Source organism: Pocillopora verrucosa, chromosome 4, assembly GCF_036669915.1.
Source record: "Pocillopora verrucosa isolate sample1 chromosome 4, ASM3666991v2, whole genome shotgun sequence".
In the NCBI taxonomy this organism is placed as follows: domain Eukaryota; kingdom Metazoa; phylum Cnidaria; class Anthozoa; order Scleractinia; family Pocilloporidae; genus Pocillopora; species Pocillopora verrucosa.
In genome coordinates, this window is record NC_089315.1 from 2690190 (window position 1) to 2702119 (window position 11930).

At 38.0% G+C, this 11930-nt stretch overlaps 2 protein-coding genes across 2 annotated transcripts; one reads left to right on the top strand and one right to left on the bottom strand.

The window, feature by feature from the left end:
* Positions 1 to 608: 608 nt before the first annotated feature.
* LOC131779570 (uncharacterized) lies at positions 609 to 7512 on the top strand. The gene is made up of 6 exons (XM_059096132.2): positions 609 to 735; positions 2382 to 2529; positions 3143 to 3235; positions 6432 to 6560; positions 6660 to 6715; positions 7086 to 7512. The coding sequence occupies exons 2-6, from the start codon at positions 2415 to 2417 to the stop codon at positions 7170 to 7172; spliced, it is 480 nt and encodes a 159-aa protein (XP_058952115.2). The 5' UTR covers positions 609 to 735; positions 2382 to 2414; the 3' UTR covers positions 7173 to 7512.
* A 673-nt stretch (positions 7513 to 8185) lies between these two features.
* LOC136280555 (uncharacterized) lies at positions 8186 to 11930 on the bottom strand. Its single transcript, XM_066165958.1, has 5 exons — positions 11785 to 11930; positions 10915 to 11007; positions 9931 to 10062; positions 8769 to 8824; positions 8186 to 8478 (listed from the first exon to the last, which is right to left on the bottom strand). Exons 1-5 carry the CDS (start codon positions 11903 to 11905, stop codon positions 8392 to 8394), a joined length of 489 nt encoding a protein of 162 aa, XP_066022055.1. The 5' UTR covers positions 11906 to 11930; the 3' UTR covers positions 8186 to 8391.

The following is an 11930-nucleotide window of genomic DNA, read 5'->3' on the forward strand; positions in this document are numbered from 1 at the left end:
TACGCTATTGCTCACTATCGTGAATGTCACCTGTGTCTTTCCAACACTCATGAGACGGCCAATAACTTACCTCGTATGAGAGTTTAAGGTTCTTTGTAAAACGCATTGAAATACCCACAATCAGGCCGCTAAATATCTTTAATTGCAACTTTATAAGAAATGGGAAGTTGTAAAACTAGCTTGCGTTTAAAATAACCATCTTCCGTTAAAAAAGGTCGAAAGCAGATTCAAGGGCAATGTCCGTGCGTTTTTGAATAAATTATTTATATATAGCATAGTTTCGAACCATCCCTGTTTGTTTTTGATAGGAAATATCTGAGTGATTTTAGAGATATTATTGGCTGATATATTATGGACGGTTCACGGTGAATTTTAGGCCCTATATTGGTTGAAGTATAATAAACCCAGAGAGAAAGTGATTCATACATATTAGAGATGACTAGGATTTTCACATATCATGTTTACAAAACAAAAATTTGTTGACGTTAACTTCCTGTTCATGCCAAAGCCAGTAGTCTGTGCTTTACCATCCGGTTTTGTTTTCTTCGCAATGATACCGTTTGGTTTCGAGCCGTTTTCAAATGATAATTGAGCAAACACATCTTGATTCAGGGTTCGAATCTTGAAGCCAAGCAAAAAAACGGAAGCGATCTCTTCGGCAAAATTTGAAATTCTCAAGCGTAGGTAAAATATCTAGAGGAGGTTGCACACAGCATCGAAGGTTAATCCCTCCTGGTAAGTTACTGGTGCAGTAAGACATTGGAGTAGTATTCATGTTCATAAAATTTTGGTGACAATCCTCGTTCTTATCTTAGTGTTGCTAAGTATCCAGTTCAAGCATGGAGATTTCGTGTTCCAACATTAACGATGGGAAAAAGTTGGAAATGTTTAAATTTAAAAAGGGTTCCAAATCCTTCTCGAAACCTCCGTTGAAATTAAACCTAACAAAATGTTAAGTCACGCAAAAAACGTATTACAATGCCTGAATAAGCATCCTTCAATTGCTGACCTAAAAAAGGTAGCTAGCTAAGTAGACTTGAGTCTTCTGTTGTAAGTATTTTACTTCTTTGCGATAATTTTGCGGAGTCGGCCTTCTATGTTTTTTGAAGGGTCGTTATTAAGTGTGTTCAACAGATGCTACAGTTGTATCCGATTGCTTTCCGTCTTCAACGTCTTCGGCAAAGAACTGTTGGCCTACCGGTATAAATGATTGAATTTTCCTCTTTCAAGTGCATAGTGAAGCTCAGTCTTGTCCTAGAACCTTCTGAAAACTTAAGTGTGTTCGAATATGCGAAGAAAACAGACGTCTACTGCTAGCTTTCCTCTACTTGAGGAAAATTGATACGAAAGCAGACCATAAGAAGCGCCAAGCAGATAATAATGAATTTATCAGGTTTCAAATGGTAATTTGCATGAATACCAGTGGCGAGTTTCCTGAACTTCTAAAGGTTAGCCTCAGCTAATCCCGTCCTCAAAGAGCGAAGAACAGGCATATTTCTGGGCCAAATGGAGACTATTTCGTTTATCATCCTTCAAATGTTTTTTGCAAATTAGCTGAAAAAAATGTTTATCGGTACAGCTAACCATTCACTGCGTAGGTTTTTAACTTTTCAGTGCTGGTACAATTTTATGAACAAACAAGCATGTCACCTCTTTCTTAACAACCACAGAACGCTCTCTCACCTTCAATCAATTATACTGAACGAAGACTTATCGTCATAAATGTAGAGCTTGAAATTGGGGAATTCTACTTAAGGTATATTGTCGATTATGATCCATAGAATATTTTTACTCGCTCGTGACTGGTCTAAACACATCACGTTAACAAATATTTTCCCTCTTAAAACTGGGGTATATCTGAGGATATCACCCACGTGATACCACCCGATTTTCAAACCTTACATCCACTATGATAAGTCTTCGTTTAAAACTCAATTTAAGATGAGAGAGAGTTCTATGGTTGTTACGGAAGAAGGGAAATATTTTTATTCATAAAGTCATACCAGAGAACACTCGAGAGAAGACATCCCACGCTTAGAACATTAAGCTGTTCGTAAATATTTTTTCACGTGTTTTGCAAAATATTTTAAGGATAAGAAACATAATAGCCTCTGTTTTGCGCGAAGATACTCATATAATTGTTCTTGGTTATTATCTGTTCCTCGAAGCTCATTTCTTTTCTTGCCATCAGTTTATTTCGTTCCTGCAGTCGTTTCGTTCCTCAGTTATAAACAGCAAATCTGAAACAGAAAAATTAGAAAAAAAATTAATATTTTTTCAATTTCCCATTTCATTTTCCCATTCTTCCTTCCCATTCCCCTTTCTCGCTTGTAGTAACATCACTGCGAAAATGTGATCGACATCAATAAATTCCTTTTCAGTATTTTGCTGCCCAGCTGTCACTTTAGAAGACAATGAAGTGTTCAACCAATCAACTGCGAATCATCGCCTTGAATCTGTTGCTTTTCGTCTTCACTAAGACCGTGGCATATCTCTCGGGGTTAGAATTTATAAATGTGACTTTCTGTGGTGAGTTTCTCTTTGGCTTGTGACAAACATACATCTTCAAACGCTAAAAATCCGTAGTAGGTTTAATGCTTGTCTTTTTTGATTGTGCAGTTCGATATACCTGGTGAGAGAAGTCCTTACTCTGGGATTGTTGTCGCAAGTAGCGATTAACGTTTCGATACTCTTAGCGGAAGTCATTATTTATTGACGGGGTTCGACTCAGATGAAGACTTGAACAACAGCTTAAAAGAGTTAGACGAAGCTGACATATTAAATCACAAATCAGTCTCCCAAAACACAATCAATTTCTCAAAAATGTTATAAATAATCACAAATTTTATCATGTTAGTTTTAATAAATCAAAATGAGCAAATGAAGTTGTGGACTAACTTCACAGACAATCAAATCAGATCAGATATTTTTTAAACCCTATTTCCCTTGGGTGGGCGCCTCGCATGGGTCCTACTGCCCCGTTTGCGCCCTCCCCTTTGGATTTTTATTCTTTGAAGTTATTCGACTGATTCCTCCATATCCTTTGACTACTGTTTCTGAATTTATTGACAAATAAAAATTTAAACAGAAAATAACACAATAGATTGCGTTCAAACTAGTTTACTTCTTGTATTTTTTACAGGCAACTACGATAAGACAGCGAAAATCAAAATTTCTCCATGGCCTTTCATCTCTACTGGAGCTATCTTTAATTTAACAGTAACATGCACACCCGGTAAGTTGATGTCAGTGGAATATGAATATGATGTATCGAATAATTTCGTTCGTGCTCTTGTTGTCTTTCAAACATGCCACACGGTTCAACGTTATCCGTTTATTCAGTAAATACTTATACGAGATATTCCCTTATATCACAAAAACAACTCTGCATCTGCGAAACAGGATTGGAAGAGGACTAGGCGACCCGTTCCGAGAACGTGACGCAAGAAGGAATGCAAAGGACGGATTACAAATCATTCTAAGCAGCATGATATGTCGCGCAGTCTGCAGCCCCTCCCTGCATCTAAGCAATTCGGAAAGTTGCAAAACATTGCCAAAAAAATTTATCGAATGTATCTATTGGCACTTTTAGCCTCCTCGGTATAAACGCTTTGCATTCAGCATTTTTAAAGAGATAATAAACTGCTGAGTTTATACTACCTTGCGTTGCTCAATTTTTCCGTGGGATGCCTATGCGGTTACCCGGCCTTTCTTTTTCATCGCTGACGTAAATCGACAAATTCTTGAAATGCTTGGAATGTTTGACATTTTCCGTATCTCTCAGCAATGAACGAGTTACCAGTAATCGGTTCCTTGTGTTAGCGCAACGTTGTTTCGACGTAATAATACACGATTTGATGAAAGTACATCGCTTTTTCGCCGCCATTTTATTACAAATGGATTTATGTAATGTTGATGCAAGGGAAGTGTACGTTTTTGTGTGATTAACCATGAAACATCTAATAAAATCTACCGATTATCCGCTCATCTTATCTATTATCTAGTCTTGATCACGTTTATATGGTAGATAGGATGACCCGCCTAGGCGGGTTGCCCGGTCTACTGATATTGGGTAGGCTAACCCTGTCAGCCAGGGTGACAGTTTGCAATGTAAACATGTCATGGTGAGGTAACCCACCTGGCCGGGATCGCGTTCATGTCACAAAAATGAGCAAAACAATACCGAAACAGACGGTGGCCCACAGAAGACATGCAATTTTTCTTTCGTTTTTTTGTTATCGGGTGATAAATCTCATGCATCGCACGATAAAATAAAAATATCGCGCGATAAATGGGAAATTATCGTGAAATAAATGGAAATTATCCCACGAGAAATGATAAATTATCGCGCGAGAAATGGGAAAATTGTTAGGTCGCACGTGATCGGCTGTCACGCACGTCTTGATGTTTCAGGGGACGAGACGGCAGGTCCTCTATGGACCACTGTAGAAATGGTCCGTGTGTCATTCGTTCATTCAATTTTCGTTTAAAATCAAAAATTGAAAATTGATGTCAATTTTTGATTTTCGTTATTTTTTATCATAAAATTACAATAGTGCCAAATTGAAAATTTTTGACTTTTTTCCCTTTTAATAAAATATTGAAACATAACTTATATTTTTACTTTAATCTTGTCAACAATAAAGAGAAAAATGAAACTGAGCGGCAATTTTGCTTTTCCGACAATGTTGCAGTCTGTGGCATGGCTTAGTCTTTTTGTTTTCGGAAGTCTAAAAATTGAAAATTGAAAATTGCAATCAATTTTAAATTTTTGTTTTTCGGCCAAAACATTCAGAATCGTTGACAGAACTGCCCAAGAGGGAGGGGGAGGGGCCCATGCGCACGGTAATTTTTGCCCCCGGCGCCCTCCCCACGGCCAGGTCCGCTTCCTTGCTTAAGGGGTTTGGGAAGGAAGTGAGAGTTTACCTGTCTCCGCGGTCTTTCACGACGTTTTGGAGCGTTTTCCTCAGTTCTATCCATTACAGCGAGCAGCCAGACTTTGGACGTTAGCTAAGAAGTTAAAAATATCTTAGACTTCGTATTGGAGCATACTGGAGCGGGTGATGTAGCCATATCGACTTTTCAGACGCCATACTGTAAAACATGGTTGGAATGAAGGTGAGGGAGAGGGAGGGGGTAAGTTTCTGATACCAATTAATTTAATTTTAAATTTTAAATTTTTAGATTTCTGCCGAAAACAGAAAAACTAAGCCATGCCACAGACTGCAACATTGTCAGAAAAGCAAAATTGCGGCTCAGTTTCATTTTTCTCTTTATTGTTGACAGGATTAAAACAGAAATAAAAGTTGTGTCTCAGTATTCTATCAAAAGGAAAAAAAAGTCAAAATTTTTGATTTGGCACTTTTGTATGTTTCTATGATAAAAAAATAACGAAAATCAAAATCTGACATCAATTTTAAACAAAAAATTGAATGGACGAATGACACGCGGACCAGAAATACGGGTATGTTCAAAATTTTCACATTTCTTAGCCGTCCCATGCAGAGCTAAAACGTTAAAACACTGTTTTTTACGCCCTCTTAGCAATGAAACTTCACAGCGATTTAATCACGTTTTTACTCTAAACTCAACACTACGTTCACATATTACGCCGAAGCGAAGACATTGTAGCGTCAGAAACGGTTAACGCATCGAGCTATTGGCGAAAATCTTAAAGGACGGTAAAATACTGACGTTTTTCGGCAACGTTTCACCACACATCGCCGTTAAACTTGTTAATTACAAATACGATAACAACCTCGAGAAACTTCACCCCGGCATCCCGGGGTTGTAAGATTGTATGTAAACGCGGGCTTTTTATCGACCTCGGCTAAGCGGATAACCTCACCCACCTGGGGTCCCCCACATCCGTGTAAACAGGCCCTAACTTTAAATCTCTACAATCTTATTAGTTGTAGGTTTTTGATGAGTAAATTACGGCGACTGAAATATACTTCCTCAAAGAAGAGAGGTCGTTGTCAGCGGAAATGGAAATTATTTTTACCGAGCTGCTTCTCTTTAGGAATGAAACAAGCGATAAGAAACACGAGGAAATCAACAGGTTGAGGTCCAGTTCGTTTCGGAAAGATCCAAAGGATTTTTAGATACCGCTCCTCGCTATTTTTAACTGCAAACACCGTCGCGGTTTATTCAACACTAAAATTTTCTTCATTGATGTCTTTGGCTAATTTAAGTGACAATCTTCGTATTTTATTTTAACTGCACTATTCCTTTCAATGAACCGCTCAGTAGCCGACGCATTCCATGGAATAGCCTTCATGCGTCTTGTACTGTAAATAAAACACACTACCAACAATTCCTCTATTTATTTACTATTACGAGGGGCTAACGCTCGAATCATCAGCTTTACAAACTCTCCCCATTTGAGGGAATACTGCGCCATGTTTCTTACTGGTGTTTGTTTCCGACAGCTGTAGATGTCCTTGATGTCACTATTGAATACGAGTATGGGTTAGAATCGGAAAGTAAGGCGGTTATTAGAGGCAGGAATGACCATGTATGCGAAAGCAATCCAGACTTCTGCAACTTTCCCGCCGGTGGTAAGGTGTTTTGAAGCGAAAAAAATAATACAAGATGAAACTTTATGCGGATAGACCATCGGCTGTTATTTATTTACTAGCATGTCTATTTTTTCCCAGAAACTCAAGTGAAGACTATTTCTAAGAAATTAGCAAAACTTCCACCATTTTTGAAGGTAATCAATTAATAAATAGGTGTTCAACCAGCCATGTGTTTACAGCGCTTGAGATTGTTATAAGGTGGCTCTGCTGCGCTGTTCCTATTTTTTTTGTTTGTTTGTTTGTCTCTTTGTTTGAAATTTTTTCTATCTTTATCTCTATTCAGCTTACTATTTCACCAAATAGGTGAGCTTTGATACCCAACAACCATTGGTCCCGTATCCATATTTACAGTGATTTTCTGCCAATGATAGTGATAATGATGATGATTTTCATCAATGCTCGTGTCATAGTGGTCGTTGCTTCTACAGAGAAGCAAGACAGAGCAATCTATGCGTTTACGTTAAAGAAATTCTTCTTTTGTTTTCATTCCTAAAAAACCATTAGATGCTGACCGTTAAAGCAAGAAATCAACTTTTCAATGAAGAGTATATCATGTTTCTCTGTGTTGATGCGGTGTTCAAAGTGTACTAAAAGGCAAGAATGAGTAGCTGACTCTCGAGGAAGAGGACAAATTAAAGAAATAGATTAGACTGTAGGATGGAAACGTTTTGGTGTTAAAACTGCGAAATGTCTCTGACACCAACGACCTTATAACATTTAGTAAAAGAATTGTCATCGATAAACCTACCTGAGTGTAAACTGGTAATCAGCTATACCCCACCCTTAAACAACGAGTGCGAATAGATAAGACGGGGTAATATATGACTTCAGAATAGAATCGAACTGACGACCTGTTTACAAAGTGAGTCACTTAGATATTTAGTAATCAAAAAGAGTCATCTTGAAACAAACGATACTGTAAGACAAGGTCTCAGAGTCAAAACCTAATAAACAATACTAATAAATTGAATACTTATCAGGTAAATTAGTGATCGATGTTTTACATCTACTACGTCAGCTTGTGTAAACCTCCCAAAAGGGAGATAGACAGCTCATAGGAAAGAAAAGAGAGGGGGTGGGTGGGTGGGTGGGTTAGTTTATTAATAACTGTTCAATGTCCAAAGTCATTGATGACCAAGAGAAAGTAAATGTTCAAACTACTTTCACGCAACAGTTGCAAACCCAGTTATCCCTGATTAGGTTGAAACGCCCCAAAGAATTAATCATTTGAAAGTAACCTTAGCAATGTTCACTTAACTGGCGATCACTTGGCAATATAATGCTCTATGATGAAATAAGACCACAATAACGGAGAAAAAGGTTACAATCACGAGCTGCCACCTTTTTTAAACTTTAAAAAACTGCATTCCTCACTTATTGCATTTCACCTCCTTCCCCCAAAAGACGGCTGTGCCTCTAATCTCTTATACTTATCTTGTGCGTACACAAGATCAAATAGGGGAAGGAGGGAGGGGGGAGGGGTGGGGGGTTGCTTATGGAAATGTAGGAGAAGACATTGTGGTAGTTTAAATTAAGTATCTATACAACTTCAATCAGCGGCCTATCGTATATCATATACCAGACTTAAATTTGTTATCCTATGTTCTACTTAAATATGTCCCTGCCATTCTCCTCGAGCGATTGAGAAGCTAAATGATTAACTAATTTCGTTTTTTATCATATTTATGATGAAATTATTTTTATGAGAGATGTAAGGATAGCTTCTGCAAGAAAATACTTTTTCGCCTCCACTTTGCTCTCGCGTTTCTCCTCATCTTTCACTTGGTCGTTGTCCCTTGTTCGACTCAGTCTAGTGTCCCTTAGCCACGGCATCAAGACAAAGAAACATAACATCGTCCTGGTTAAAAAGTTGCAGTCTTCCATGAACGGTCAGCATCTGGTAATTCAAGAGAAAAAAGAAAGGAGTTTGCCTTTCAATCGGGCGCATATATTTATTTAACCTGTTTCTCGTTTCTTAACACTACGACTTACGCAAATCAACCAGAACTTAATCTTATGCTCGTTTATAGTGCCAAGAAAAAGTTAATAATAATTGAATGGCCAGAAATAAGTACTGTGATAAAAACAGAAAAAATAAATGTGAATATACGCTAAGGATTATAATTAGGACAAAGAGCGAGGAATTCAAGGAGGCTTGAAACTCGCTCATGTCACTAAATCGATTACCTTGAAAAATGATGGAATTGCTCCCAATTTATCTGAGTAAGTGAACACGTGAGTTTCTAGAAGAAAGAAACAAGAAGATCAGGAAAGTGTACAGAAAAACAGGAGGAAATAATAGTTATTAGCATCAGCAATAAAGTAGCATCAACAACAATAGCAACAAAGCGTCGAAATAAATCATCAGCTCAAAATTAATGCTTTTTTCTTCTAGTACAACTGACATTTTAAGTCGTGACTTTTCTCAGAGAATGTTTATTTACACAGAAGATCTCAAAAAACAATTTTTGATGCAAACAAGAATACTTTGAATTTTTTTCAGATGTTCCTTTGGAGATAAACTGTAAGTGGTTTGACTGATAAGAAAAAAATCCTGGCGTTTTAAGATACAATATAACGATTTGGCTTGGATATATATCTAAATGTTCAAATTTCACGATTCGTGAGGAACAGTGCCTGTCACAGCAGCAAGCCACCATCAGGAAACAGCGATGGCCTAAAATTCTTCAAGGTGTAGGTAGATCTAAAGGGAAAGCCTTTATTTTAGTGCTAGAGTCCTAATTTGAATGGAGGAAAGGAAAAACCTATCCTGTCCTGTGTATTCAAGTATTTCCCAAAAAGGGAGTGTTTATGAAAAAAATCTAACTTCGAAAATCATCCATCAATCTTCAAATAGCCTGAAATCAACCTTTCACCGTTGATAGTTAAAATATCCCCCTCCAATTGAGATCCTCTCCGTTCTTTTGGCAGGACAAGAGATTGAGTGCAGAGCTGCATATCGACTACAGGAAGCCATTACGCATGTCCACACTAAAACGACTGGCGCGTTTGAACTGACTGTGTCCAAGAGCTTTTACTGTCATCAGCGTTCTTGTAATTGGGCGTTTTTAGTTTGCATGATTTGTCAAAACGTTTCAAAGAGTATGCGTTTTTAAAAGAAAACGAAGGGATGGGATATCAGATTTGGTAAATTAAAAGATCAGAGCATAAACTGTTGAAGTTTCAGTATTCTGTTCCTGTATAAGAAGATTCTAGACTCGTATAGAACAGAAGGTCGACGCATAGACAGATCAGTCAAACTTACTTGATCTGCCACTGCTTTAACAGCTTTATCAATTCTGAACCGAGCATTACATTTTCATTCTGATCACTCATATACCCTACTTACCGTCTGCAGGTAAGCTGCATAATTCTTGAAAATCTGCGTTTTTGCAAAAATTTTCCCTCCCCTTGAAGATAACCTTTCCGTCCAATTCTGACTTTATTATGTATTTCGAGTACGCGTCAAGGACATCAACCGCTGAAGAAGAAAAGGATTAGCCATTGATAAGGTATAGTCGAAGCTTGCGTAACCAGGAGTTGAAAGGGGAGCAACTTTTATGCTAAAATTGTACCATTGCGATTATTGTGCCCCATTTTCTGAAACAAGTCTGGAATAATTTGAATTTGAATGGCAAATTCTTATTTAGACTTTCTACCGTTAGGTCCCAGTTTTAACGGTGTATCCACACTTTTTCCCGTCGTTATGTATATGAATTCCCTTTCCTTTAGCTCAGCTTTCTTTCTTTTTTCCCCCCTTTCTTACGCAGCATTGTGCCAATTAATTTTTTTCATTTGCACTCTAAAGAAACCCTTAGAGCCTCACTAAAAAATACAATTTGAAATACTATGTAATATTTAACTGAGAGCGAGTGTCGGACGGGAAATATTCGGCTCGAGGTCATGGCTTACGGACTGACCGCTGAGGATCGAAAATTCAAAAATTTATTTTCAACCAAAATAGGACGTGATAGACGAGCGCGCGCGGGACAACCACAAAAAAATTCTACTAGAAAAAAATTTCCTTTATTCTTTTGAATCAGAACAAGACACTCGTAATTCATGCAAAAACGCGACTTTTGAAACTCTTTTAAAGCTTTGCAGCTGAATTCGCGGACAGTAAACGACATTGCCATAAATCTTGAGAGTACATTCACTACTTTTAAAATTTAAATTCTAGGAATTCGCCCTGTGTGGGGCCATTTGATAAGGAGGAAAGATGTTTCATTTTCTATGGGTTTACAGGTAAATATACAATAGATTTCTCACCAATCAGAGCACGCGTTATGTCGAAATCATGTTATAATTCTCTTTAGTTCTGTAATCAACTTACCGGGGGTTACTGTTACACTTATCGTGGCGAGAGTTCCAGTCGCTATAAAAGGCCATGGAGATATTTTGATTTTTGCTGTATGGTCATGAAAGCCTGTCGAAAAATGGAAACTTTCACTGAAAGTGTCATTATTGTGTTCCACACCATCTTAGAAAGGCTGGTAAACTCGTCAGAAAATCATGATCATAAAAACTTTCTAGACTCATTTAAATATAATGACCAGGCGACTGTCTTTGCTGAAGAACCAAAAATGATTTTCCCTCATTAAAGCTTTGAATAAACGCATGCATTTGACTCTATCTTTAACATCTTAGATGACTGACGGAAAAACGACGCAACACAACAAAAACTCAGGAAAAGAGGTAGAAGCAAAAGCTCCCCTTCCCCTTTTTGTAACGGTTTTGCTCGTCTGATTGTTGAAGTTTACTAATGGACTGCTTCGGGGTGGAGAGATTTATTTATTGTGTCACAATGAGATCTACCTTATCTCCCTCTAAAGCTCTGTAGTGTTGCAATGATCCTCTCACATTGGCCGTCAATAATCTCTAGCCCCCCCCCCCCCCCGTCATTTATTCCCTTTCAGCGACGACTGATTCCCCCCACATTAGGTGTTAAATAACAACTGGTCACCCTTGCTGCAAGCTAGGACTTCGGTCTGTATTTGCTATATATTTGGATTATCTATTTATCGTTTTCAAGCGCATGTCGCCGTAAGACTTTTTGAAGCCACTCCATACTTTGATGCTTTATTGCACTTAGTCGACTCCGAATGCGTACCGCCGACTACCCTTTCTTATCCTGTTTTAATAACAGGAAAATGTTCAGAGCTCACTGAAACAGTTTCAATAAAAATGAAATGAAACAACTAACCATCACAGATCGACGCATTTTTAAATTCTATTCCCGAGGGATATCCTGCTCCTCCACTTGTAACGAAAAGGAACAAGTTTAAGGAGATAGTTCGCCACAGCTGATTGGCTGAAATCATCATTTTCTTCGTATCCAACAAGTGGATA

Bases quoted from the DNA above. Each gene is read 5' to 3' on its own strand.
- LOC136280555 (XM_066165958.1), bottom strand. From the start codon at position 11,905: ATGATGATTTCAGCCAATCAGCTGTGGCGAACTATCTCCTTAAACTTG. The intron at 11,008-11,784 runs GTTAGTTGTTTC...ATTTTTCGACAG, and splicing joins AAATGCGTCGATCTGTGATG to GCTTTCATGACCATACAGCA. The intron at 8,479-8,768 runs GTAATCGATTTA...TTGAATTACCAG, and splicing joins CAATTCCATCATTTTTCAAG to ATGCTGACCGTTCATGGAAG.
- LOC131779570 (XM_059096132.2), top strand. From the start codon at position 2,415: ATGAAGTGTTCAACCAATCAACTGCGAATCATCGCCTTGAATCTGTTG. The intron at 3,236-6,431 runs GTAAGTTGATGT...TGTTTCCGACAG, and splicing joins AACAGTAACATGCACACCCG to CTGTAGATGTCCTTGATGTC. The intron at 6,561-6,659 runs GTAAGGTGTTTT...ATTTTTTCCCAG, and splicing joins CTGCAACTTTCCCGCCGGTG to AAACTCAAGTGAAGACTATT.